We start from the raw sequence: 16,715 nt of genomic DNA, 5'->3' as shown, positions 1-16,715 counted from the left end.
ATCTGTGTGAGGAACAATGACACACTGAAGATCTGTGTGAGGAACAATGACACACTGAATATCTGTGTGAGGAACAATGACACTGTAGATCTGTGTGAGGAACAATGACACTGTAGATCTGTGTGAGGAACAATGACACTGTAGATCTCTTTGGGGAACAATGACACTGTAGATCTGTGTGAGGAACAATGACACTGTAGATCTGTGTGAGGAACAATGACACTGAAGATCTGTGTGAGGAACAATGACACTGTAGATCTGTGTGAGGAACAATGACACACTGAAGATCTGTGTGAGGAACAATGACACTGTAGATATGTGTGAGGAACAATGACACTGTAGATCTCTTTGAGGAACAATGACACTGTAGATCTGTGTTAGGAACAATGACACTGTAGATCTCTGTGAGGAACAATGACACACTGAAGATATCTGTGAGGAACAATGACACTGTAGATCTGTGTGAGGAACAATGACACACTGAATATCTGTGTGAGGAACAATGACACTGTAGATCTGTGTGAGGAACAATGACACTGTAGATCTGTGTGAGGAACAATGACACTGTAGATCTCTTTGGGGAACAATGACACTGTAGATCTGTGTGAGGAACAATGACACTGTAGATCTGTGTGAGGAACAATGACACTGAAGATATGTGTGAGGAACAATGACACTGTAGATCTGTGTGAGGAACAATGACACACTGAAGATCTGTGTGAGGAACAATGACACTGTAGATCTGTGTGAGGAACAATGACACTGTAGATCTCTTTGAGGAACAATGACACTGTAGATCTGTGTGAGGAACAATGACACTGTAGATCTCTGTGAGGAACAATGACACACTGAAGATATCTGTGAGGAACAATGACACTGTAGATCTGTGTGAGGAACAATGCCACACTGAAGATCTCTGTGAGGAACAATGACACTGTAGATCTCTGTGAGGAACAATGACACTGAAGATCTGTGTGAGGAACAATGACACTGTAGATCTGTGTGAGGAACAATGACACTGTAGATCTCTGTGAGGAACAATGACACTGTAGATCTGTGTGAGGAACAATGACACTGAAGATCTGTGTGAGGAACAATGACACTGTAGATCTGTGTGAGGAACAATGACACTGTAGATCTGTGTGAGGAACAATGACACTGTAGATCTGTGTGAGGAACAATGACACTGTAGATCTCTTTGAGGAACAATGACACTGTAGATCTGTGTGAGGAACAATGACACTGTAGATCTGTGTGAGGAACAATGACACTGAAGATCTGTGTGAGGAACAATGACACTGTAGATATGTGTGAGGAACAATGACACTGAAGATCTGTGTGAGGAACAATGACACTGTAGATCTGTGTGAGGAACAATGACACTGTAGATCTCTTTGAGGAACAATGACACTGTAGATCTGTGTGAGGAACAATGACACTGTAGATCTGTGTGAGGAACAATGACACAATGAAGATCTCTGTGAGGAACAATGACACTGTAGATCTGTGTGAGGAACAATGACACTGTAGATCTCTTTGAGGAACAATGACACTGTAGATCTGTGTGAGGAACAATGACACTGTAGATCTGTGTGAGGAACAATGACACACTGAAGATCTCTGTGAGGAACAATGACACTGTAGATCTGTGTGAGGAACAATGACACTGTAGATCTGTGTGAGGAACAATGACACTGTAGATCTCTTTGAGGAACAATGACACTGTAGATCTGTGTGAGGAACAATGACACTGTAGATCTGTGTGAGGAACAATGACACTGTAGATCTGTGTGAGGAACAATGACACACTGAAGATCTCTGTGAGGAACAATGACACTGTAGATCTGTGTGAGGAACAATGACACACTGAAGATCTGTGTGAGGAACAATAACACTGTAGATCTGTGTGAGGAACAATGACACTGTAGATCTCTTTGAGGAACAATGACACTGTAGATCTGTGTGAGGAACAATGACACTGTAGATCTGTGTGAGGAACAATGACACACTGAAGATCTCTGTGAGGAACAATGACACTGTAGATCTCTGTGAGGAACAATGACACTGTAGATCTCTGTGAGGAACAATGACACTGTAGATCTCTGTGAGGAACAATGACACTGTAGATCTCTGTGAGGAACAATGACACTGTAGATCTCTGTGAGGAACAATGACACACTGAAGATCTGTGTGAGGAACAATGACACTGTAGATCTCTGTGAGGAACAATGACACTGTAGATCTCTGTGAGGAACAATGACACTGTAGATCTCTGTGAGGAACAATGACACACTGAAGATCTCTGTGAGGAACAATGACACTGTAGATCTCTGAGAGGAACAATGACACTGTAGATCTGTGTGAGGAACAATGACACACTGAAGATCTCTGTGAGGAACAATGACACTGTAGATCTGTGTGAGGAACAATGACACTGTAGATCTGTGTGAGGAACAATGACACACTGAAGATCTCTGTGAGGAACAATGACACTGTAGATCTCTGTGAGGAACAATGACACTGTAGATCTCTGTGAGGAACAATGACACTGTAGATCTGTGTGAGGAACAATGACACTGTAGATCTGTGTGAGGAGCAATGACACTGTAGATCTGTGTGAGGAACAATGACACTGAAGATCTGTGTGAGGAACAATGACACTGTAGATCTGTGTGAGGAACAATGACACTGTAGATCTGTGTGAGGAGCAATGACACTGTAGATCTGTGTGAGGAACAATGACACTGAAGATCTGTGTGAGGAACAATGACACTGAAGATCTGTGTGAGGAACAATGACACTGTAGATCTGTGTGAGGAACAATGACACTGTAGATCTGTGTGAGGAACAATGACACTGTAGATCTGTGTGAGGAACAATGACACACTGAAGATCTCTGTGAGGAACAATGACACTGTAGATCTGTGTGAGGAGCAATGACACTGTAGATCTGTGTGAGGAACAATGACACTGTAGATCTGTGTGAGGAACAATGACACTGTAGATCTGTGTGAGGAGCAATGACACTGTAGATCTGTGTGAGGAACAATGACACTGAAGATCTGTGTGAGGAACAATGACACTGAAGATCTCTGTGAGGAACAATGACACTGTAGATCTGTGTGAGGAACAATGACACTGAAGATCTGTGTGAGGAACAATGACACTGAAGATCTCTGTGAGGAACAATGACACTGTAGATCTGTGTGAGGAACAATGACACTGTAGATCTGTGTGAGGAACAATGACACACTGAAGATCTCTGTGAGGAACAATGACACTGTAGATCTGTGTGAGGAACAATGACACTGTAGATCTGTGTGAGGAACAATGACACTGTAGATCTGTGTGAGGAACAATGACACTGTAGATCTCTTTGGGGAACAATGACACTGTAGATCTGTGTGAGGAACAATGACACTGTAGATCTGTGTGAGGAACAATGACACTGAAGATCTGTGTGAGGAACAAAGACACTGTAGATCTGTGTGAGGAACAATGACACACTGAAGATCTGTGTGAGGAACAATGACACTGTAGATCTGTTTGAGGAACAATGACACTGTAGATCTCTTTGAGGAACAATGACACTGTAGATCTGTGTGAGGAACAATGACACTGTAGATCTCTGTGAGGAACAATGACACACTGAAGATATCTGTGAGGAACAATGACACTGTAGATCTGTGTGAGGAACAATGACACACTGAATATCTGTGTGAGGAACAATGACACTGTAGATCTGTGTGAGGAACAATGACACTGTAGATCTGTGTGAGGAACAATGACACTGTAGATCTCTTTGGGGAACAATGACACTGTAGATCTGTGTGAGGAACAATGACACTGTAGATCTGTGTGAGGAACAATGACACTGAAGATCTGTGTGAGGAACAATGACACTGTAGATCTGTGTGAGGAACAATGACACACTGAAGATCTGTGTGAGGAACAATGACACTGTAGATCTGTGTGAGGAACAATGACACTGTAGATCTCTTTGAGGAACAATGACACTGTAGATCTGTGTGAGGAACAATGACACTGTAGATCTCTGTGAGGAACAATGACACACTGAAGATATCTGTGAGGAACAATGACACTGTAGATCTGTGTGAGGAACAATGCCACACTGAAGATCTCTGTGAGGAACAATGACACTGTAGATCTCTGTGAGGAACAATGACACTGAAGATCTGTGTGAGGAACAATGACACTGTAGATCTGTGTGAGGAACAATGACACTGTAGATCTCTGTGAGGAACAATGACACTGTAGATCTGTGTGAGGAACAATGACACTGAAGATCTGTGTGAGGAACAATGACACTGTAGATCTGTGTGAGGAACAATGACACTGTAGATCTGTGTGAGGAACAATGACACTGTAGATCTGTGTGAGGAACAATGACACTGTAGATCTCTTTGAGGAACAATGACACTGTAGATCTGTGTGAGGAACAATGACACTGTAGATCTGTGTGAGGAACAATGACACTGAAGATCTGTGTGAGGAACAATGACACTGTAGATATGTGTGAGGAACAATGACACTGAAGATCTGTGTGAGGAACAATGACACTGTAGATCTGTGTGAGGAACAATGACACACTGAAGATCTGTGTGAGGAACAATGACACTGTAGATCTGTGTGAGGAACAATGACACTGTAGATCTCTTTGAGGAACAATGACACTGTAGATCTGTGTGAGGAACAATGACACTGTAGATCTGTGTGAGGAACAATGACACAATGAAGATCTCTGTGAGGAACAATGACACTGTAGATCTGTGTGAGGAACAATGACACTGTAGATCTCTTTGAGGAACAATGACACTGTAGATCTGTGTGAGGAACAATGACACTGTAGATCTGTGTGAGGAACAATGACACACTGAAGATCTCTGTGAGGAACAATGACACTGTAGATCTGTGTGAGGAACAATGACACTGTAGATCTGTGTGAGGAACAATGACACTGTAGATCTCTTTGAGGAACAATGACACTGTAGATCTGTGTGAGGAACAATGACACTGTAGATCTGTGTGAGGAACAATGACACTGTAGATCTGTGTGAGGAACAATGACACACTGAAGATCTCTGTGAGGAACAATGACACTGTAGATCTGTGTGAGGAACAATGACACACTGAAGATCTGTGTGAGGAACAATGACACTGTAGATCTGTGTGAGGAACAATAACACTGTAGATCTGTGTGAGGAACAATGACACTGTAGATCTCTTTGAGGAACAATGACACTGTAGATCTGTGTGAGGAACAATGACACACTGAAGATCTCTGTGAGGAACAATGACACTGTAGATCTCTGTGAGGAACAATGACACTGTAGATCTCTGTGAGGAACAATGACACTGTAGATCTCTGTGAGGAACAATGACACTGTAGATCTCTGTGAGGAACAATGACACTGTAGATCTCTGTGAGGAACAATGACACTGTAGATCTCTGTGAGGAACAATGACACACTGAAGATCTCTGTGAGGAACAATGACACTGTAGATCTCTGTGCGGAACAATGACACTGTAGATCTGTGTGAGGAACAATGACACTGTAGATCTGTGTGAGGAACAATGACACTGTAGATCTCTGTGAGGAACAATGACACTGTAGATCTCTGTGAGGAACAATGACACTGTAGATCTCTGTGAGGAACAATGACACACTGAAGATCTTTGTGAGGAACAATGACACTGTAGATCTCTGTGAGGAACAATGACACTGTAGATCTGTGTGAGGAACAATGACACACTGAAGATCTCTGTGAGGAACAATGACACTGTAGATCTGTGTGAGGAACAATGACACTGTAGATCTGTGTGAGGAACAATGACACACTGAAGATCTCTGTGAGGAACAATGACACTGTAGATCTCTGTGAGGAACAATGACACTGTAGATCTCTGTGAGGAACAATGACACTGTAGATCTGTGTGAGGAACAATGACACTGTAGATCTGTGTGAGGAGCAATGACACTGTAGATCTGTGTGAGGAACAATGACACTGAAGATCTGTGTGAGGAACAATGACACTGTAGATCTGTGTGAGGAACAATGACACTGTAGATCTGTGTGAGGAGCAATGACACTGAAGATCTGTGTGAGGAACAATGACACTGAAGATCTGTGTGAGGAAAAATGACACTGTAGATCTGTGTGAGGAACAATGACACTGTAGATCTGTGTGAGGAACAATGACACTGTAGATCTGTGTGAGGAACAATGACACACTGAAGATCTCTGTGAGGAACAATGACACTGTAGATCTGTGTGAGGAACAATGACACTGTAGATCTGTGTGAGGAGCAATGACACTGTAGATCTGTGTGAGGAACAATGACACTGAAGATCTGTGTGAGGAACAATGACACTGTAGATCTGTGTGAGGAACAATGACACTGTAGATCTGTGTGAGGAGCAATGACACTGAAGATCTGTGTGAGGAACAATGACACTGTAGATCTCTGTGAGGAACAATGACACTGTAGATCTGTGTGAGGAACAATGACACTGAAGATCTGTGTGAGGAACAATGACACTGAAGATCTCTGTGAGGAACAATGACACTGTAGATCTGTGTGAGGAACAATGACACTGTAGATCTGTGTGAGGAACAATGACACACTGAAGATCTCTGTGAGGAACAATGACACTGTAGATCTGTGTGAGGAACAATGACACTGTAGATCTGTGTGAGGAACAATGACACTGAAGATCTCTGTGAGGAACAATGACACTGTAGATCTGTGTGAGGAACAATGACACTGTAGATCTGTGTGAGGAACAATGACACTGTAGATCTCTGTGAGGAACAATGACACTGAAGATCTGTGAGGAACAATGACACTGTAGATCTGTGTGAGGAACAATGACACTGAAGATCTCTGTGAGGAACAATGACACTGTAGATCTGTGTGAGGAACAATGACACTGTAGATCTGTGTGAGGAACAATGACACTGTAGATCTCTGTGAGGAACAATGACACTGAAGATCTGTGTGAGGAACAATGACACTGAAGATCTCTGTGAGGAACAATGACACTGTAGATCTGTGTGAGGAACAATGACACTGTAGATCTGTGTGAGGAACAATGACACTGTAGATCTCTGTGAGGAACAATGACACTGAAGATCTGTGAGGAACAATGACACTGTAGATCTGTGTGAGGAACAATGACACTGTAGATCTCTGTGAGGAACAATGACACTGTAGATCTGTGAGGAACAATGACACACTGAGCAAAATAATATGTCTGTTTCCCGTAACCCGACCGACCCGGTATGAAACTTGCCGACTCAAAGATAAATATAAGCATTTCGTCAAAATGACGCCAAATTCTTTTATTTTACAAATACTTCCTGATCCTTCTTAACGTGCCGTGTCGAATACTTTAATTGCGCTGGTGAAGTCATTGTTCATCCCAAGGGACGAATAACACACTGCACAAGGCAAATGCGCTTAAGTTGACTCCATATGGTTCTGTATTACACAGTTCATGCAGGAGGGAACCTGTATCGCCTTTGTAGGGTAATTATACTCGTTTCTTGCTCACACATTTGTACCAAGATGGAATGTATATTCTCTGGGACTAGCCATTTCATCGTGGACAACACGTGTAGCACTTTAGGTAGTTAATGCTCATATTTATATTTAAAATGGCGCCATCTGAAGCTTGTTCAGCAAAACATTAACATCTATTCAGTCACGATTCATTGACCGACAATTATAATTCTATAAAGATCAATACAAAGGCTCTATAAACCAGGATGATTTTGTGTGGTTTAATAAACAAAGATATAAAATCAATTAATGACACATTTGGTTCCACAGGCTGTGCCTGGGCTCAACTTCGTTAGAAGAAATGCTGGTGTAAGAATTAGGTTTTGATTTGTTTTAGGGAATAATTCAAGGGAACTTGTCTTTAAATGCAACTCTAATCAGCCACTCTCAGGTCTCACGTGTCCAAGGAGGATGTGGAGCGAGGCCTCCCACGTCTTTGCGTTCTCAGAGTCCTTTGCGTCCTTGGAGCTGTCCGGGGTGCTGATGCTTGAGCAGGCTTAGCATTCGAAGAGTTTAATGGGTCCAGGGCTCGTTGAATTGTGCATTTTTTTTGATGAAGATGTTCGGGTTGTTTGGTGAAAGCCGAGTTTGGGAGACAATGCAGCCTCCCTGGTGAGGGAGGGGCCCCTGCGGGGGTCCCCGACCCGGTGTGTCGTCCTGGCAGGTCACGATGGAAGAAAAAAAGAGAAGGAATGACCTGGGAGGAGTGGCCTAGTGGGAGTGGCTTTAACTCTTGGTCAACTTATTCTCAGTTTGGGTAAATTTAACTCAAACCAGCAAAAATGACATGTGACAATAATAAAATACACAACATTGTCATTGAACACACATCAATAACAGGTTATGAGAAAGTACATTAAGTACGACATGAACACAGTCCAAACCAGTTCTTGTGGCAAACGAAACTAAAACATGATTTAGTCACAAGTTTCGATCACACAGTCAGTTTAGATGTGAAATATAGTCATTAAGAAACTTAATCCTGAGAAATGTCTCTTATCAGATCCAGGGGGAGGGGCTCCGGTGAAGACAGTGTCCTCTCTGTGGGGGGTCCTTCCTTTACACCCAACACTAGCTTTGATTTCTGCAACAGTGTTGAGCTGTGAAAAGGTATTATCTTTCAATCGTCTTTTTGGGACATATGGGTCCCCTACACCTTTTACATGTTGGTTTGCCTCTGTCAGCGCCACTGCCCTCGCCATCGCTCATGTCATTCTGCGTCATGGTGTGGCTTCATGTTAAATTTGACCTGCGCTTTGCATGCTGGGATTGAAACACGCCCAGCAGCATCATCACAACAAACATGGCGGCGCCGTGTCCCCCGCATGTCCCCCCGCTCGCCTTCGCTACCAAAATAAAGGATAATGACGAACAAAAGGTCGATTGAAATATCTTAAAATCGTGAGATTTAGTCTCTGATCGGGTTGATCGAGACGTTTATTTACCTACCGACCAACCCACTTGAAAAATGTGGGGTTAGGCTACATATATATATATATATATGAATATAGTAGAAAAAGCTTCAGTTGTAGTCATCTGGACTCAGTTTGAAAAAATAGACGTTTCGACTCTCATCCAAGAGTCATTGTCAATAACAGAATTTAGGTCGAGAACTCCGATATTAATACTGTTCTGTGGTAAGACCCGCCCATTGGGAGGAGCCTTCCTGAAGTAGAAAGAGTTGTTTGTTTCAACAGAAACTCCCCCTTGTATCTACCGAGCCTATTCAGAATCTTAATGGGCTGTTAAAACCTCTTTGTCTTAGTGAGACCCTGGCTCAACCACCCTGAGGACCTGATTAGCATCTGAATGTCCTGGTCCTCTACCTTTCCAGGGGTTCAGAATCCCATTATAAATAACAGGAAGATGAAACCTAAGCCCTCCATTTCTGTTTAAAGAAGGTCTTTCTTTTTTAACAAAAATAGCTTCCTTGACTCAAACTGAGTCCAGATGAAACAACTGAAGCTTTTTCTACTATGGAACACGCCTGGACGAATGAGGGATTACACCGACATATATGAATATATATAAGGCTACATATATATATATATATATATATATATATAAGGCTACATATATATATATATATATATATATATAAGGCTACATATATATATATATATATATATATAAGGCTACATATATATGTATATATATATATATATATATATATATATATATAAATATATATATATGTATAAATATATATAAGGCTACATATATATATATATATATATATATATATATAAGGCTACATATATATATATATATATATATATATATATATATATATATATATACATATATTTAAAAATAAGGAGTTATTTAGTTTGTTTTTGACATTTCCCTCTGAACTCTAGGACGATGTACTTGGGCCTCAGAACTCCTGCCATGTCATGGTCAGTAGATACTTCTGGAACGTTCTCCCGACAGCAGCAGAAAAGACCCTCGCAAAAAACTGATGACAAAATGTACCAACGATCTAGAAATAATTATGAGGATTAAAAATTACATTAATTTGAAAAAGGACAAATTCATAAGACAGATGTGCTAAACACACTTTTGACATAAACATGATCAAATTGACCTTTATGTTTTTCATGTCAAGAATAAAACAACATTATAATCCAACACAAACCTTTCACTCTGATGACCTCATTTGTGAGTCGACTCTAGAGATTTGTGTTTGAAGGTATAAAAGTCCAGACGCTTGCACCTGTTCACCATTTACACCTGTTCACCTGCAGAGGCAGGTGAGGCTCAGGTGAAGCTCGGGTGAGGCTCAGGTGAGGCTCGGGTGAGGCTCAGGTGAGGCTCGGGTGAGGCTCAGGTGAAGCTCAGGTGAGGCTCAGGTGAGGCTCAGGTGAGGCTCAGGTGAGGCTCAGGTGAGGCTCAGGTGAGGCTCAGGTGAGGCTCGGGTGAGGCTCGGGTGAGGCTCAGGTGAGGCTCAGGTGAGGCTCAGGTGAGGCTCAGGTGAAGCTCAGGTGAGGCTCAGGTGAGGCTCAGGTGAGGCTCGGGTGAGGCTCGGGTGAGGCTCGGGTGAGGCTCAGGTGTGGCTCAGGTGAGGCTCAGGTGAAGCTCAGGTGAAGCTCAGGTGAGGCTCGGGTGAGGCTCAGGTGAGGCTCAGGTGAGGCTCAGGTGAGGCTCAGGTGAAGCTCGGGTGAGGCTCGGGTGAGGCTCGGGTGAGGCTCGGGTGAGGCTCGGGTGAGGCTCGGGTGTGGCTCAGGTGAGGCTCAGGTGAAGCTCAGGTGAAGCTCAGGTGAGGCTCGGGTGAGGCTCAGCCTCACCTGAGCCTCACCTGAGCCTCACGCTCAGGTGAGGCTCAGGTGAGGCTCAGGTGAAGCTCAGGTGAGGCTCGGGTGAGGCTCAGGTGAGGCTCAGGTGAGGCTCAGGTGAGGCTCAGGTGAAGCTCAGGTGAGGCTCGGGTGAGGCTCAGGTGAAGCTCAGGTGAGGCTCAGGTGAGGCTCAGGTGAGGCTCGGGTGAGGCTCGGGTGAGGCTCGGGTGAGGCTCAGGTGTGGCTCAGGTGAGGCTCAGGTGAAGCTCAGGTGAAGCTCAGGTGAGGCTCGGGTGAGGCTCAGGTGAGGCTCAGGTGAGGCTCAGGTGAGGCTCAGGTGAAGCTCGGGTGAGGCTCGGGTGAGGCTCGGGTGAGGCTCGGGTGAGGCTCGGGTGAGGCTCGGGTGTGGCTCAGGTGAGGCTCAGGTGAAGCTCAGGTGAAGCTCAGGTGAGGCTCGGGTGAGGCTCAGCCTCACCTGAGCCTCACCTGAGCCTCACGCTCAGGTGAGGCTCAGGTGAGGCTCAGGTGAAGCTCAGGTGAGGCTCGGGTGAGGCTCAGGTGAGGCTCAGGTGAGGCTCAGGTGAGGCTCGGGTGAGGCTCGGGTGAGGCTCGGGTGAGGCTCGGGTGAGGCTCAGGTGTGGCTCAGGTGAGGCTCAGGTGAAGCTCGGGTGAAGCTCGGGTGAGGCTCGGGTGAGGCTCGGGGTAATTTGTAATTAGTTATTTGAAATAGTAAACATGTCCTTTTTTATTACAAAAGTAAAAGAAAATATGAATTGTCCTAAAAATGTCACGACAGCAGCAAATGTAAAAGGGTGAAATAAGAATGAAAGTGTGTGATCAGACTTTAGATTCATAACTATATTTCACATTTGTTTCACATTTAACTTCATTTTGTTTGACCAGGATTTATGAAAGTCTTTAATCGTCATTGAATCAGTTTTAATCCGTTTTAATCCGTTTTAATCAGTGTTTTGCGTCAGGATTATTGCTCTTGTTTCAAGTGAAGGATTGTCAATGGAACAAGCGTCACATTTCATCACAAGAATAAATCATCTTTTAGAACAGAAAAGAATACACTAAAATTAAGATAAATATTACTTCATTCAGCCTGCGAGATTAATTACAATTAAATAAAAATCTGCACTTTGAACAGATCACAGCGATGTTCACATCATTTCCTCCACACGCTGCAGTTTAGAGTCGAACCTATTCTGAAGCACATCTTTGTGCCTCCTCCTGGACGTGCTGAGAATATTGAGCTGAATATCAAAACATAAATCACAATTCTAATCTCACTCGGCAGAAAAATAGCTCCAAATAGTTCAAGCACAAGTTTTACAACATTCAAATGAGTCAAAACATTAGAAAAGAGAGAAAGAAAATGTGCCATATAAATAACACTTTCATGAAATGATTGTTCTTTCTTTTCTTTTCTGTGTCAAAACTGAATGAGTTCAACTCAAAAAGAGCATTTCTTATTTGTATGAAAATAGATTGAGTCAAAATGAGTCCAGACGATACGAGTCTTTGCAGTGGATTTGCACCCACTTATGAAAATACACTTTTGTCGCCTTTTTAGTTATTTATTTATCTTTTGTTCACTATTTGGTCAGGTTCAGTTCAATGTCTAACAAGGAGCAGGTCGGAGCCCGGCCCTGGTCCTGCCGAGGAGCAGGTCGGAGCCCGGCCCTGGTCCTGCCGAGGAGCAGGTCCGAGCCCGGCCCTGGTCCTGCCGAGGTGCAGGTCCGAGCCCGGCCCTGGTCCTGCCGAGGAGCAGGTCCGAGCCCGGCCCTGGTCCTGCCGAGGAGCAGGTCCGAGCCCGGCCCTGGTCCTGCCGAGGAGCAGGTCCGAGCCCGGCCCTGGTCCTGCCGAGGTGCAGGTCCAAGCCCGGCCCTGGTCCTGCCGAGGAGCAGGTCCGAGCCCGGCCCTGGTCCTGCCGAAGACCGGATCCAAGCCCGGCCCTGGTCCTGCCGAGGAGCAGGTCCGAGCCCGGCCCTGGTCCTGCCGAGGAGCAGGTCCGAGCCCGGCCCTGGTCCTGGCGAGGTGCAGGTCGGAGCCCGGCCCTGGTCCTGGCGAGGTGCAGGACGGAGCCCGGCCCTGGTCCTGCCGAGGAGCAGGTCCGAGCCCGGCCCTGGTCCTGCCGAGGAGCAGGTCCGAGCCCGGCCCTGGTCCTGCCGAGGAGCAGGTCCGAGCCCGGCCCTGGTCCTGCCGAGGTGCAGGTCCAAGCCCGGCCCTGGTCCTGCCGAGGAGCAGGTCGGAGCCCGGCCCTGGTCCTGGCGAGGTGCAGGTCCGAGCCCGGCCCTGGTCCTGGCGAGGTGCAGGACGGAGCCCGGCCCTGGTCCTGGCGAGGTGCAGGACGGAGCCCGGCCCTGGTCCTGGCGAGGTGCAGGACGGAGCCCGGCCCTGGTCCTGGCGAGGTGCAGGTCAGAGCCTGGCCCTGGTCCTGCCGAGGTGCATGTCCGAGCCTGGCCCTGGTCCTGGCGAGGAGCACCTGAAGCTGGGTGTTTGAGGTTGTGCTCCTGTGGCAGATGGAGAACCCGGAGAACCTGACGATGGCCCTGGACGTGCTTCTGCTGGAGGGTCTGCCCCTTCCTCCTCGCTCTGCTCTGCCCACCTTTGTGGTGCTGCTGCTGCTCTATATCTTCATCCTGGTGTCCAATGTGAGCCTGATGCTGCTCATCTGCGTACAGCGCCCCCTTCGGACACCCATGTACCTGCTCTTCTGCAACATGAGCCTCAACGACATGTTCGGAGCCTCCACCGTCATCCCCAGACTGCTGCAGGACCTGCTGGCCCCCCAGGACACCAGGTAACACTTTTCTTTGCAGAGTAGACTGTGTCTTAACTTGTATATGACAAATAAATCTTGGCTTGTGCCTCTCTGAGGCCCCTTGTGCCTCTCTGATGCCCCCTGCACCACTGAGGCCCCCTGTGCCTCTCTGATGCCCCCTGCACCTCTCTGATGGCCCCTGTGCCTCTCTGATGCCCCCTGCACCTCTCTGATGCCCCCTGCGCCTCTCTGATGCCCCCTGTGCCTCTCTGATGGCCCCTGCGCCTCTCTGATGCCCCCTGTGCCTCTCTGATGCCCCCTGTGCCTCTCTGATGCCCCCTGTGCCTCTCTGATGGCCCCTGTGCCTCTCTGATGGCCCCTGTGCCTCTCTGATGGCCCCTGTGCCTCTCTGATACCCCCTGCACCACTCTGATACCCCCTGCACCTCTCTGATGGCCCCTGTGCCTCTCTGATACCCCCTGCACCTCTCTGATGGCCCCTGCACCTCTCTGATGGCCCCTGTGCCTCTCTGATGCCCCCTGCGCCTCTCTGATGCCCCCTGTGCCTCTCTGATGGCCCCTGTGCCTCTCTGATGCCCCCTGTGCCTCTCTGATGCCCCCTGCACCTCTCTGATGGCCCCTGCACCTCTCTGATGCCCCCTGTGCCTATCTGATGGCCCATGTGCCTCTCTGATGGCCCCTGCACCTCTCTGATGGCCCATGTGCCTCTCTGATGCCCCCTGTGCCTCTCTGATGCCCCCTGCGCCTCTCCGCAGATACATCACGTATGGACTCTGCGTTCTCCAGGCGTTCTGCGCTCACTTTCATGCCAGTACGGTCCACACAGTGCTCATGGCTATGGCATTTGACCGTTACGTGGCCATCGTGTACCCGCTGAGGTACTCTCTGATCATGACGGGGCGCATGGTGCTGTCACTGTCGCTGGCGGCGTGGGGCGTCTGCTTCCTTATGGTTCTGGTGCTGATCCTGCTGTCGGTGCGGCTGTCACGATGCCGGAGCGTCGTCTCAAACCCGTTTTGTGACAATGCGTCGCTCTTCAAACTGTCGTGTGACTCGGTGCTGGTGAACAACGTGTACGGACTCTTCTACACCGTGGTGCTGCTGAGCTCGTCGGTGGGCAGCGTCGCCATCACGTACGTGCGCATCGTTGTGGTCTGTCTGAGCCGGCGCAGCGGCAGCTTGAACCGACGTGCGCTGCAGACCTGCGCGTCGCACCTGGCCTCGTACCTGCTCATGTTGGTCTCCGGCAGCATCATTGTCATCCTGCACCGCTTTCCCGCGCTCGCTGAACGCAGGAAAATGGCGTCCATCTTGTTCCACGTAGTTCCTCCAGCGCTTAATGTGCTGATCTACGGGCTGCAGATCCGAGAGGTGCGCGACAGGATCATGCTGCTGTGCATCAGGAGGCAAAGGGCCGTCAAACCACCCTGAACCAGAAAGAACGGACTTTAAAGGCTGTTTTTGTTCTAATCATAGACATTCTTTCTGCCTCTGCCCATTTGCCCATTGGCGAAACTAATTACCATATTAAAATATATAACATATTTATTTCTGTGTGTATTTGCACTTCTCAGCAGTAACATGATTTCAAATATGACACACTGCATGAATGTGAGTAAGAGTTATCAAATCAAATCAAATCAATTTATTTTTGTAAGGCCCAAAATCACAACAACAGTTGCCTCTGAGGGCCACAGGGAGAAATGAATCAACAATGTCTGTGGTGGCGATGAAGTCAGACAATGTCTGTGGTGGCGAGGGACGATGTCCCAGGGTCCTCTGTCCTTAGACTCTCCTTCTCGGCCAGGAAAAACTACAAAAAAAACCTCTTTGGGAAAAAAGCGTAGAAACCTGGAGGAGTTCCAGTGAAGGAGAGATCCGACTCTCACAGACGGACAGACGGACACAAGGAGACTGGAGCTGGACCCACTCTTCAGGCAGATGAGGGACCGTCGGTTATGTGGGGCACCATCCTGTATTAGGCATTTAACAATGACATGACTGTTCTAGATCTATCTAGATGTGAGTTAATTAATGTTGAATCTAAGGTTCATACGACCTGAAGCAGGAGCTGTGATCCATGTCCATGTGGCCTCCAGGGGTCACTCAGTGGTCACACTGGGAGACACTGTGGCAGCTCGGTCCACACGCTGGGCGGGGCACGGGTAGGACAGTGTCAGGCCAAAGAAGCACTGCATCAGGTTCAGTGATCTGAGTTCTCCTTGGCTCTGAGACGTTCCACTGATAAAAAGGGACGTTGCTCTGATTCACCGATGAGGCTGGTCTGAAGTGACTGTCCTGGATCCAAGTTTTGTTGTAGACTTGACAAGTTTAAAAACGTTTCTTGACTTAAGTTTTTATGTTGCAGTTTAAATCACGCCCAAAAAACAGTCCCACAATTCTTCTTTATAGATGAGAGAAAAGTTAGCTTAGCATCGCTAGGCCAGAGAAGAGCCCTTTCTCCCGAGATCCTTCTTCCTTGAAGATCTGAGATGATGAAACTGAGTTGGTCTTCTCTCCTCTCTCTGACAGATCCCTGGGGGGTTAGGTTTTAGCGCCAATGTTCAAACAATCAGCATGCATGCTGGGCCAGAGCTTGATCAAGAAGATCCCGAATGATGCAGCCATTGTTTGAACATTAGGCCACATTCAGTTGTATCGGTGGGCTCGGGTGACTTTCACTGCGGTGTCAGTGATGAGGAGAACTTGGAATGGCCCCAACCAGCGTATTGACCTCAAGTGTTCGCTCCTTGGCTCTCTGATCAGGATCCAGTCCCCTGGTTAGAAGTTGTGAAGGACAGCTTCTGCTGCCTTTGGGAGAGCGGCTTTTACCTGTGCAGGAATAGAGAACAACAGGGCATCCAATTCTTTACAGTAAGCTAACATAGAGTCATCACACAGGGAAGAATTGGGCAGATCTCATGGAGGCGGTGAGTCTAAGCCTAGTGGGCGAGCAAACATAATTTCAAATGTTACATCTTACCTGTACATTCTCATGTACATCAACGCAAGTGGCATCCCCCTAACCCAGGAGAGTCCAGTTTGCTCACATATTTTGGTCAGT

At 46.8% G+C, this 16,715-nt stretch overlaps 2 protein-coding genes across 2 annotated transcripts in view; one reads left to right on the top strand and one right to left on the bottom strand.

The window, feature by feature from the left end:
• LOC140374746 (olfactory receptor 52H1-like) overlaps positions 1-8,810 on the bottom strand; it is a 30,803-nt gene extending 21,993 nt beyond the window's left edge. Inside the window, exon 1 of the mRNA XM_072461745.1 lies at positions 8,750-8,810. Within this exon, the coding sequence (XP_072317846.1) occupies positions 8,750-8,810 (61 nt within the window). The remainder of the gene's footprint in view (positions 1-8,749) is intronic.
• A 1,140-nt stretch (positions 8,811-9,950) lies between these two features.
• On the top strand, positions 9,951-15,082 carry LOC140374745 (olfactory receptor 2A12-like). Its single transcript, XM_072461744.1, has 4 exons — positions 9,951-9,985; positions 12,503-13,148; positions 13,390-13,670; positions 14,407-15,082. The coding sequence occupies exons 1-4, from the start codon at positions 9,951-9,953 to the stop codon at positions 15,080-15,082; spliced, it is 1,638 nt and encodes a 545-aa protein (XP_072317845.1).
• Positions 15,083-16,715: the final 1,633 nt, after the last annotated feature.

The sequence above is a fragment of the Eucyclogobius newberryi genome, unplaced genomic scaffold, assembly GCF_026437365.1.
Source record: "Eucyclogobius newberryi isolate DKJ021-1_F unplaced genomic scaffold, fEucNew1.0.hap1 SCAF_31, whole genome shotgun sequence".
Taxonomy (NCBI): domain Eukaryota; kingdom Metazoa; phylum Chordata; class Actinopteri; order Gobiiformes; family Gobiidae; genus Eucyclogobius; species Eucyclogobius newberryi.
Note: the sequence above shows the minus strand (reverse complement) of the source record. Positions and strands in the feature narration are given on the sequence as shown.